The sequence below is a fragment of the Myotis yumanensis genome, unplaced genomic scaffold (genome assembly GCF_028538775.1).
Source record: "Myotis yumanensis isolate MYYU_CA2020_CCGP unplaced genomic scaffold, mMyoYum1.0.hap1 SCAF_4, whole genome shotgun sequence".
NCBI lineage: Eukaryota > Metazoa > Chordata > Mammalia > Chiroptera > Vespertilionidae > Myotis > Myotis yumanensis.
In genome coordinates, this window is record NW_027223755.1 from 34,150,529 (window position 1) to 34,163,409 (window position 12,881).

General features: G+C 38.0%; 1 protein-coding gene across 14 annotated transcripts in view; it reads left to right on the top strand.

The window, feature by feature from the left end:
* The window catches only part of ERBIN (erbb2 interacting protein), a 110,211-nt gene that overhangs the window by 71,533 nt on the left and 25,797 nt on the right, over nt 1-12,881 (top strand). For 12 of the 14 annotated variants that reach the window (XM_070412085.1, XM_070412080.1, XM_070412084.1 and 9 more), the window contains 4 exons: nt 5,463-5,562; nt 7,691-7,812; nt 9,363-9,536; nt 10,375-10,557. In XM_070412085.1, coding sequence (XP_070268186.1) covers nt 5,463-5,562; nt 7,691-7,812; nt 9,363-9,536; nt 10,375-10,557 — 579 coding nt within the window. The remainder of the gene's footprint in view (nt 1-5,462; nt 5,563-7,690; nt 7,813-9,362; nt 9,537-10,374; nt 10,558-12,881) is intronic. The other 2 variants (XM_070412079.1, XM_070412088.1) reach the window with 1 other exon arrangement.

A 12,881-nucleotide genomic window follows, 5' to 3' on the forward strand; every position in this document is an offset into this window, starting at 1 on the left:
TATAGGATACTGCAAACAACTTTACTCCAACAAACTGGACAACCTAGATGAAATGGACATATTCCTAGAAAAATTCCAGCTTTCAAAACTCAATCAGGAAGAATAAAAAAACCTGAGTAGGCCAATAACTACTGGTGAAATTGAAACAGTAATCAAAAAACTTCCAGCAAACAATAGCCCTGGACCGGATGGCTTCACAGGGGAGTTTTACCAAACATTAGAAGAAGAACTAAAACCTATTCTCAGATTATTTCAAAAATTCAAGAGGAAAGCACACTTCCAAGCTCTTTCTATGAAGCCAGCATTACCTTAATCACCAAACCAGATAAAGACACTACAAAGAAAGAGAATTATAGGCCAATATCCCTGTTGAACTTAGAAGCTAAAATCCTCAACGAAATTCTAGCAAATCGGATCCCGCATTACATTAGAAAGATAATACACCATGACAAAGTGGGATTTATTCTGGAGATGCAAGCATGGTACAATATCCACAGTCGATAAACGTTATACATCACATAAATTGAGAGACAAAAATCACATAATCATATCAATTGATGCAGAAAAGGCATTTGACAAAATCCAATATCCTTTCCTGATTAAAAACTGAGCAAAGTGGGAATAGAGGGATCATACCTCAACATAATAAGAGCCTTATATGACAAAGCTACAGCTAACATACTCGGTGGGCAAAAACTGAAACCATTTCCCTTAGGAACAAGACCAGGATGCCCACTTTCACCATTCCTGTTCGACCTAGTACTAGAAGTGCTAGCCATAGCGATCAAACAAGAAAAAGAAATAAAAGGCATCCAAATTGGAAAAGAAGTAAAACTGTCATTATTCACAGATGACATAGAAAACCCCAAAGAATCCATCAAAAATTAGACTTAATAAATGAATTCAGCAATGTAGCATAATACAAAATTGACACTCAGAAATCTATGACTTTTTTATACACCAATAACTCACAGAAAGAGAAACAAAAAAAACCTACCCCATTTACCCTTGCAACAAAAAAGATACCCAGGAATAAACTTAACTAAGGAGGTAAAAGACCTGTACTCAGAAAACTATAGGATGTTGAAAAAAAGAGATAAAGGAATGCATAACCAAATGGAAGAATATACCGTGTTCAGGGATTGGTAGAATCAACATCATTAAAATGTCCATACTTCCCTAAGTAATCTATACATTGAATGCAATCCCCATTAAAGTACCAATGACATATTTCACAGATCTAGAACAAACTCTCAAAAATTCAATTGGAATAAGAAAAGACCTCGAATAGCTGCAGCAATCCTGAGAAAGAAGAACAAAATTGGAGGGATCACATTACCAGGTACCAAGCTACTGATATATTACAAAGCCACTGTTCTCAAAACTGCCTGGTACTGGCACAAGAACAGACATAGGCCAATGGGACAGAACGGAGAAACCAGAAATTGACCCAAGCCATTATGTTCTGTTAATATTTGACAAAGGAGGCAAGAACATACAATGGAGTCAAGACAGTCTCTTCAATAAATGGTTTTGGGAACATTGGACAGATACATGCAAAAAAAAAAAAAAAGAAAGAAACTAGACCACCAACTTACACCATACACAAAAATAAACTCAAAATGGTTAAGTGATTTAAACGTAAGACAGGAAACCATAAAAATCTTAGAATAATCCATAGGCAGCAAAATATCAGACATATCTCCTAGCAATATGTTTACTGATACATCTCCTAGGACAATGGAAACTAAGGAGAAAATAAACAAATGGGACTACATCAAAATAAAAAGCTTCTGCACAGCAAAAGAAACATCAGCAAAACACCAAGAAAGCCCACTGCATGGGGAGAACATATTTGCCAATGTTACATCCGATAAGGGCCTAATCTCCAAAATTCATAAGGAACTCATACATCTTAACAAAAGGAAGATAATCCAATAAAAAACCGGGCAAAGGACTTAAATAGACACTTTTCGAAAGTGGACATACAGAAGGCCAAGAGACATGTGAAAACATGCTCAAAGTCACTAATCATCTGAGAGATGCAAATCAAAACTACAGGTACCATCTCACCCCTGTCAGAATGGCTATCATCAACAAATCGACAAATGACAAGTGCTGGTGAGGATGTGGAGAAAAAGGAACCCCTGTGCACTGCTGGTGGGAATGCAGACTGGTGAAGCCACTGTGGAAAACAGTATGGAGTTTCCTCAAAAATTTAAAAATGAAACTCCCATTTGACCCAGTAATCCCACTTCTGGGACTATATCCCAAGAAATCAGAAACACCAATCAGAAAGAACATATGCAACCCTATGTTCATAGCAGCACAATTTACAATAGCTAAGATTTGGAAACAGCCTAAGTGTCCATCAGCAGATGAGTGGATTAAAAAACTTTGGTACATCTACACAATTGAATACTACGCTGCTGTAAAATAGAAAGAACTCTTATTATTCACAACACATTGGGTGGACATGGAGAGCATTATGCTAAGCGAAATAAGCCAGTCGGAGAAAGATAAATATCACATGATCTCACTCATTTGTGGAATATAATGAACAACATAAACTGATGAACAAAAATAGAGACAGAGAGGTGTAGAACAGACCGTCAAACTTCAGAGTGAGGCCAGGGAATGGGGCGGGGGGTAAGAGATCAACCAAAGGACTTGTATGCAAAGCATATAAGCTTAACCAATGAACACAGACACTAGGAGGGTGAGGGTATGTGCTGGGGAATGGGGTGGTCGGGGAGAGGTCAATGCGGGGGGGGGGGGGGGGGGAGTAGACTTATGTAATACTTTAAACAATAAAGAATTTAAATCTTAAATGGAGTTTAATATAACAGGATAAATGCCTTTGAGAGGTCAGTTCAACTGAAGTCTGACTTGGGGTGCTGAGCACACAATACACTAGTGAGATTATCTGTCATAGAATTGTGCACCTGAAACCTGTATAAATTCGTTAACTGGTGTCACCCAAAAAAAAGTCAATAAAAAAATACATTATATTTTGGCAAGTTATAGCTAATTAGTTACAACTAATGTGAATTTAGAGAGATGTCAAAACCCAAATTGAATCAGTCTAAGAAGTAAATGAGGGAATTGAGCCATGTGATTGTTGATTAGACTTCTAAGAGGGTTGAATGAGAAAGAAAAGAAGTGAAACAAAGTAAGTGGTAGCTTAGGGGTAGGGTAAGAAGGAATCCTTGAATATTGTTTTTAGGTTGTTGGGAATACTCTGTGGAGATTGAGATTAAGGACATGAGAGGGGTTTGGATAGCTGAAGTGGAATCTGATAGAACCAAAAGCTCTGGCCGGGATTCTTACCTCAAAAGGAGCTTGAGTTGAAGTTTGTAAATGATAAAACTCTTGGAATGTAGCCATTTCTGAACTTGTAGCAGTTCTTGACTCCTATTTTTTAAAAATATTTTTTTATTGATTTCAGAGAGGATGGGAGAGGAAGAGAGAGAGAGAAAACATCAATGATGAGAGAATATCATTGATTGGCTGCCTCCTGCATGCCCCACCCTGAGCATCGAGCCTGCAACCTGGGCATGTGCCCTGACTGGGAATTGAACCGTGACCTCCTGGTTCACAGGTCAACGCTCAACGCCTGCTGGGCTTGAATCCTATTTTTATCTTTAAAAAACATTTTAAAAGATATTACCTTTTTCAGACTATAATTTAGAAAATTAAGGAAGGGTTTTCAGGCAACTTTGAGAACTGTGTTGAAATTGGTTACCACAAACTTGTAGTTAACACTAATTTGCTCAGTTGTGCAATATAGAAAAAGCACATAATTGTAATGATTCTGCATTGCACCTTTGCCAAGGCAGGTGCAAGAGAAGGACATTGTAGCGAGTAGGTCTTGATAATTGGCAGGAAAGTGGTTGTAATGAGATATGGTGAGGTACAAAAGGAGAAGCAAAGATAGGAAAGAACGCTGGTGACAGAGTTGAAGGTTCAAGGGAATGATGGTCTTGATGAGGCACATTGACAAGTCATGTGAGAGCTGCCTAGGGTCTATGTTGCCATACCCTGTCGTTGTCCCTTTCACTGGCCACTCCTCAGCCTCACTTTTAGGAATTCTTCTTGTACTTATCCCTTATACTAGTATGTAGTGCCCCTGCTGGTGCTCTAGACTAGCATTGGCCAACCGGTGGTCCACGGACCACTGGTGGTCTGTGAGGTCCGAAAGGTTGGCGACTGCTGCTCTAGACTATGCTTTAATTTATTTCCCAACACTTTCCTCTTGGAAATTTTTATTTACTGGACTAAAAGTATGGCTATGTTATCTATATTTTATGTCTGTTGAATTAGCCATGACTGTGGAAAAATTGGCATAAAAGAGGATAGATTTATACTACTAGAGGCCACTGGATATGAGGTAAGGTCATAAAATGGTAGAAGCAAGATTTATGTTTCTCAAAAGAACAGGTGTTTATACTTGTGGAGAGATGGGTAATGATCTCACAGCATTTGTAGGCACTAACTCACTTCCTGATTGAGGGTTTATGAGATGTCGAATAAGCAACCCTTATTTGAGGAGGTTTCAGGGAAGCCCCGTCTTTGGAGAAGGAGTAGATATACCATTTCCATTGTCGGAAGAGATCAAAGGGAAGTTTTCAGTGAAGAAGACATTTGAGATGCAGGGGAGTTTGTTTACTGTGGAACAAGGAGGGCCCACAGAGGAAATGTTTGAATGGAAGTAATATAGCTAGCTGCAGGGTTTTCACAAGAGTAAGTCCAAAAAATTAATTGATAGAGTGGCAGGAGCAGGAAGGACTGGGTAGTTCCCTGCCTGTCTGGAGTTGGCCAAGGCTTTGATTGGTAGGATGTTAAGTCAGGAGGGTGGCACAAGCATTAATATTAAGTAAATTGAAAACACCAGTTAGGGAAATAATTTTAAGAAAAAATGAGGTCCAAAATAATGGGCTTCCAATTCCACTACTGAGTAACTTGTGATGTCATTAATAGAAACATTAGACACAGAGAAGAGAAAAGCAGGTTACAGTTTATTGTTTTAAGTACTGTCTTTCAGCTGAAATAAACTGCATAACTAAACTAAACCTTCTAAATCATTTCTACGAAAGTATCTTCTCAAATGAGAGTAGTAGGGGAAATACAGTGAATGGAAAGCCTTATTTTATAGCTTTATTAAATCAATATGGTAAGTAATTATTGGATTGTGGATATGAGATCTTTTAATACTTTATTGATAATCAGTGATAAGTTCAATACAGTATGAGTTCGCTTTGTACTTCAAACTAAATTTTATTTAGACTTTTATGAGGTTTAAAAGCAATGCTTAAAGTTTTATTATGTATATATAAATTTGTTTTTATAATCTACACATTGATACTTTATAGAAAAAATGGTGAGTACTTATTCAAAAGAATTGCTAGATATGTATTTGCTTTAGGATTATTGAAAATTAAACGTTTATTTTCTTTCTGTAGTCCAAACCCCTGATACCTCTTCAAAATGAGACTGATTCAGAGACCCAGAAAATGGTGCTTACTAACTACATGTTCCCTCAGCAGCCAAGGACTGAGGATGGTAAGAATTTAAGAATGTCTTTTCTTTAAAAAAAAAAAAAAAAGAAGAAGATATATTTACAAATATATATATTTGTATATATATTTGAAGACATAGGGGATGGGCAGAGGGGAAGTAAAAAGGGGGTGGAAATGGGAGACATCTATAATATTGTCAACAATGAAAAATATATTAATACATTGTATGCGGGAAACGTATTTATACGTTTTACGTTGCAAAAAATTAGCAAAAATGGCCCGCACCACCTGTTAGCACGCAATAAAAACTACCTGCAAAAATTGTGTTAAAACAAAATAAAATAAGGATAAAGCAATAATACTGGTAAATCACAGCAAGTTGTGAAGTGAATTTTAAGTCTCTAAGACTTACTGGTTTGAAGGGAATTTGGAGAATCCTATATAATAAAAGGCTAATGTGCAAATCAACCAAACAGTGAAATGACTGGTCACTATGACATGCACTGAACTCCAGGGAGCAGATGGTCAACACAGGAGCTGCCCCCTGGTGGTCAGTGCTCTCTCATAGGGGGCTCACAGCTGGTGAGTGCAGCAGTGGTGACAGGAGCCTCTCCCGCCTCCTCAGCAGTCGAACATCCCCCAAGGGCTCCCATGCTGCGAGGGAGCACAGGCCAGGCTGAGGGACGCCCCCCCACCCCCACCCCCTGAATTTCTTGCACCAGGCCTCTTAGTTGGTTAATAAAGTTCTCTGAAAATAGGATAAGAAAGCAATGTCTCAGGGTTATAAATAGTGGAATTTAGAGGTATGTGCAAATAATGTACTTCCTTAAATGATTCCTTGAAATTAAACAGCAAACATCTATTATGGATCTCTCTATTCTAAATCACATTTAGGTAAATGTTGGGAACTCATGTAAAGTGTTATGTGATTAGGATTATTAAACCAGGAAATATTTTGTTCACTTCTGTTGTTGGTTGTAGAATTAACACTACCCTTGGATCTATACACTAGGTAAAGATAATCTGTAAAATTCTGAGTATAAATGTTACTTCTTCTAAGTTCTTAATTACATTTTGCCAAGAAAGGGGAATATACCAATTACTATTGGTCACAAATGTTGTTCAACAATTAGGGCATTAAAGCCTTTGAAATTAAGGAGCAAATTGTTTCTGTATATGTTGTACTGTGTGTGTGTGTGTGTGTGTGTGTGTGATGTTTATTATATGTGGCACTTAAAAATATAATTTTTATGTATTTTTCTGAAACCAGTGAGCATCTTTATGACCCCAAATTAATTATAAATTATCTCTTAATACATAGAGACACTGAAGAAAAAAATCAGTTTTAATTTTTAACACATTGTGTACCGCATAGAAATCTCTAAGACATACACCAGGGACCGCATGTTTTTGGGCAAAGTGCACGTTATTTAAATCATCATGATGCACTTTAGGTGTTGTTTTTCAATAATTATAACATTTTTATTTACAAAAACAATTAAACAATTAAAGTTCCTAGTGCTTTCTTAACGTATGGTACTGTGTAAAACATTTTCCTCTATGAAGAGGGACCAAACAAAATTTACATAAGTATCTAGATTCGCTCCTTTTTCCATGGGCGTGAAAAACGAGAACACTCGTGAGCAGTTCTTAACAGATGGCGCTCGAAACACGAGAAAACTCCTGTGTGGTATGAAATGTGTTAAAATAGACCATCGGCAATTTAAATAAATTCTTAAGCTTCAGTTTTCTTACCTTGAAATAATGATAATAGCATCTGTTTTGCAGGGGTTTTGTAAAAAATGAAAAACACTGGTTATAAAGTGCTTAGCACTATGACAAAATCAATTTGCCTGTTATTATTCTTACATTGTTTTGGCAGGTTTAGTACACAGCTTTGAAATACTTAAATAGATTAAAACTAAAATAATTTTCTTTTGTTCCATAACTAGTAATAAATAATTAGAAAACTCATTACTTCACTCTGCTTATTATTTGTTGCTCTTTGCAAGAAGAAATAAAATATATGCTTTGATAAGTTATTTTGTGAGTATATTTAATGAGATTTATTTTGATGAAACAAATGTTTAGCTTTGGAATTGAATTAGCAAGTAATAGTTTTTCATTATTACTCTAAAACATAGTGGATTTTTGTTTGTTTGTTTTTCTAGTTATGTTCATATCAGATAATGAAAGTTTTAATCCTTCATTGTGGGAGGAACAGAGGAAACAGCGGGCTCAAGTGGCATTTGAATGTGATGAAGATAAAGATGAAAGGGAGGCACCTCCCAGGGTAAGTGTTCTTTCCTCCTTCAAATTTGAAATAGATCTGCTGATACTTATTGGGTACTACATACCCACTAGAGGCCCAATGCATGAAATTCGTGCAAGAGTAGGCCTTCCTTCCCCCGCTGCTGGCACCGGCTTCCCTCTTGCACCCGGGACCCAGGCTTCCGTCACAACCCAGGCTTTGTCCGGAAGGTCATCTGATCTAATTAGCATATTACGCTTTTATTATAGACTAGAGGCCCGGTGCACAAAAATTTGTGCACTGGCGGGAGGGAGGTGTGAGGTCGGGGGGTGTCCCTCAGCCAGACCTGTGCCCTCTCACAGTCTGGGACCCCTTGGGAGATAACCACTTGCTGGCTTAGGCCGGCTCCCCAGGTGGCAGGTGGCAGGCCCGGATCCCGCTCTGGGTCACAGATGGCAGGCCCTCTGCCACGCCACCCCACCCCACTGCCCGCTGCACACGGCAGGGCGGGCGGATCGAGATCGGCCCAGCGGGCGGCGGGGCGCAGGGCGGGCGGATCATGATCCGCCGCAACCCGCCCCGCCGGCCGCTGGGCCACGCACACATACGGCAGGCAGGCAGCTTCTGGGGTCGCACACAGGTGCCTGGATGGCTGCTCGTGCTGGCGGCTTGCGCTGTCCTGCTCTGTCTGCAGTATGCAAATTAGCTACCATCTTTGTTGGCAGTTAATTTGCATATTGTGCTGATTAGCCAATGGGGAGGTATAGCGAAGGTACGATCAATTACCATGTCTGTCTATTATTAGATAGGATACTGTGCTGTTTTGGGAGACACAAAGAAATATATTATTTCATTCCTTGCTCTCAAGGCACTCGAAGTTTCTGATTATGTATCATGTGAAGTAATTTGAGAACAATATAAAATTATGTGATTAAAAGCTAGATTTCATAGTGTATCTAACTCTAAGAGAAAAAAAAGGTTATTGCTTCTCCCTTCCCTTTCATTATTTATTTATTTATTTATTTATTTATTTATTTATTTATATTTTAGGGATAAAGAATGCTATTATAAGCCTTTTGTTTCTTTTTGGGATTGAGAGTGTTTTTCAGCGTTAGAAGTAACAAAATACCAGTTTCCAAGTTACTTAAGGATGTAACTCTTTTTCCTTTATATAAACTAGCTGAACTTCAGAAAATGACAGGTTTACCTTTGAAGTGTTTGGTTCACTGCACATAAAACAATATATAAGTGTGGGAATTTTATATGTGACTGGATTAATATCTAGCTGGAAAACATATCTGTTTGAAAGACAAGTGACAATGTTGGCAATATCCACACCATATATACCTCAAGCGTAATATGTTTATGCCTGTTAAGAAGTTTTTAAGACAGTGAAATCCATATTTCATCTTTGACTAGTGGTAAAACCATACTTTTATTGAGTCTAAAATGCTTTTAAAGGCCTATCATCTGTTTTCACAGTTGCCTCTATGAGCCAGATACCCAGTGTAATTAAGATGGTTCATAGATTGAATTTTGAGGTGTCATTAGAAATATTTATCCATATTTTAATTTTTTCTTTATTTCTCTAGGAGGGAAATTTAAAGAGATATCCAACGCCATACCCAGATGAGCTTAAGAATATGGTCAAAACTGTTCAAACCATTGTACATAGATTAAAAGATGAAGAGACTAATGAAGACTCTGGAAAAGATTTGAAACCACATGAAGATCAGCAAGTTGTAAATAATGATGTGGGTGTGAAGGTTAGAAAACTCAATTCAACAGAATTAAACAAAACCTACTGTCAAGTTATTTAAAAATATTAAATGATAATTGATATAATTATCCTTTTTTTATACACTAAAATGTACTCCCAATTTTAGGGTGATATTCTCAGCTACTTGAACTAAAAGGTGTAACAATCAGTGAACCTTCCTAATTGGTATTATTACACTTCATTGTGGTTGCAGACTATTCAAATAGGCATGGGAGTGTCAGCATAAGCTTACAAAACAATTTATTGCCTGAGCAAAGAAGATAATGAATGTCAGAAAATTCATTGTAATGAAAACATGCCCCCCCACACACACCCATAATACTGATTCATTCTAATACTAATTGTAAATATATTACTATGACATACCATTGGCATTTCCTTGGGATATTTCAGAAACTTACACAAATCCCTAAATTACATCCCTTTAAGGGACTTTTTTCTCACATTGTATCACCGAACCAAGTTTTATCGTGTCACTAGAGTTATTACACATTTCACAATGAGTAGAAAACAATCTAGCCATTCTGAATTTGATCATGGTGAGCTAAGTGACTCACTCATGACCATCCGCTTTGGCAAGTTCTAAGATGGAATGTATCCTCAGCTAAATAAAGTGTGAAGTTTAATGTGGCTCATGGACTTCTGGGTACCTCCTGTCCCCCAAATCAGCATTTTATCTGAGTGCTGCAGATTTCCATGTTTAAAGTTTCCTTGATTTATCCAGGATAAGAAAACATTAAATTACTTTTAAATTTTCATCTGAACTTTAACACAAGAATAGATATAAGGCATAAGGAAAATGAATTCTTTATCTTCTCTTTTAGACTTCAGAAAGTACTGCTCCAGTAAGAAGCAAAGCCGATGAAAGAGAAAAATACATGATAGGAAACTCTATACAGAAGACTAATGAACCTGAAGCTGAGACCAGTCCTGGGAATCCACCAGTGACTGCAAATATGAAAGCCTCTGAGAGCATGAAGCAGGCCAATCATGATGATGTTTTTGAGGTATGGCTTTATGATTATTTGGAATGATCATAGCAACTGATAAGAATGTAATATTTCGTTGTTACTAACTAGATAGGAGAGACTTCATATTGATAGCAGAAAATAATGCTAATGCATTTACTATTGAGAAATTTTATAATGTTTGCTATAATATAATATCACTCATTTACCAGTTTAAACTTAAATTTTTTGACCCAATGTACTCAAATATTTACAATGTAAATTAGATTGTGGCAATTCTATTTGAGTTCTATAAAATATGTAATAATAATTGCTTTATTTCTATAACTTGAAAATGAAAAGGTTGCCAGCGGTATACTCTAGTTATTTGGTTTATTTAAGCATTCATCATTGATTATGAAGTATTTTTTTTTCCTTGAATATCTGAGGCATTTTTCCTTACAGTTTCTTTTAGTGGATTAATCAATGAAAGCTGTAGCCTTTTTTTTAAACAGCTTTATTGATGCGTATGACTCACATATACAGCACACCCATTTAAATAAAGGGTACAATTCAATGGTCTTTAGTATTCTAAAAGTTGTGCAACCTTCACCATTATCATGTTGAGAACATTTTCATTATCCAAAAAACAAAGTTCATATTTCTCAGCTACCATCCCACATCCTCTCCCATTTCCCTAACCCCTAAGCAGTTAGTAATCTACTTTATCTGCCTTTATAGATTTGGCTATTCTTGGCATTTCATGTAAATATAACTATACAATCTGTAGTCTTTTGTGATTGGTCTTTCACTTAGGATAATGTCTTCAAGATTATCCATATTGTAGCATGTCTCAATACTTCATTCATTTTTTATGTCTGAGCAGTATTCCATTGTAATGGTGCATAACGGACATTTGGGTTATTTCCACATGTTGGGTGTAATGAATAAGACTGTTGTACATATTTGTGTGCAAATTTTTGTGTGGATATATGTTGTTTCTTTTGGGTATATACTTAAGAGAAGAATTGTTGGATCATATGATAACTTACGTTTAACTGTCTGCAAAACTTCCATTTTTCCAAAAGCAGTTGCACCATTTTACATTCCCCTCATACGCTGCTGGAGGTCATGGAAAATGGTAACCTGTAACTTTTAAAAATGAGACTCTAAAGGTTTTTTTATTTATAAGTACATTGCCCACTATGTGTCCACTAGCTCCAAGTGTCTATTTAAATTAAGTAAAATACAATTAAAAATTGAACTTCTCAGTTACACTTGCCACATTTCAAATGTTCAATTTGACACATCTAGATAGTTAGTGGCTATCATGTAGAACCACTTAAATTATTTCTATCATTACAGAAAGTTCTATTGGAAATCACTGGTGTATAGAAATACTGACATTGTGGCCTCTATAGTCCTGAAAATTTAAATGTGTTTAAAGCACATAATCTAATGGTTATCCTGTGAGCTAGTATTTACTACAAGAAAAAACTCATGCTTTTGAATGCACTAAATGGGTCACATTATTCAGTAAATTATTATATATGTTGAACCTAATATCAGTCTATGAAAAGGTTATTGGTTTTGTCCCAGTGAACTTATTGCTCATTTAGTATAATTTCTATGGGTAAGGAGCTATACTGGCAGAATTGAAAAATGAATACATCTACACTAATAAAAGAGAAACATGCAAATCGGTCGTCACTCCACTATGCCCACCAGCCAATCAGGGCGAGTATGCAAATTAAGCCAACAAAGATGGCGGCGGCCACAGAGCTGGAGTGAGCAGGGGGCTTGGGTTGCCCCTGGCAACGGAGGAAGCCAAGCTTCCCGCCTGCCCTGGCCACCGCAGAAGGAGTGGCTGGGGGCCTGGGTCACCAGGGGCAACCCAGGCTTCCAGCCGGCCCTGGCCTCCGCTCAAGGAGGGGCTGGAAAAAAATAAAAGGAGGGGCAGTCCTCCACTCAAGGCGGGGTTGAAATAAAAAAAAGGAAGGGCTGGGAGCCTGGGTCGCGGGGAGGCGTGGCCAGCCTGAAAACGGCCCTCAGTCCTTTACCCGGGCTGGTCACACCCCATGGAGTAAGAGTCCCCGCTGTGGGGTGTGGCCAGCCCGCAAACAGCCATCATCCCCTCACCCAGACTGGCCAGGCACCCCAGCAGGGACCCCTACCCTGAAGGGGGTATGGCCAGCCTGAAAACAACCCTCAGCCCCTTACCCAGGCTGGTCATGCCACCATGGGGTTAGGGTCCCCACTGGGAGGCATGGCCAGCCTGCAAACAGCCATCATCCCCTCACCCAGGCTTGCCAGGCACCCCAGCAGGAACCCTCACCCTGAAGAGGGTGTGGCCAGCTTGAAAACAGCCCTCAGTCCCTCACCGA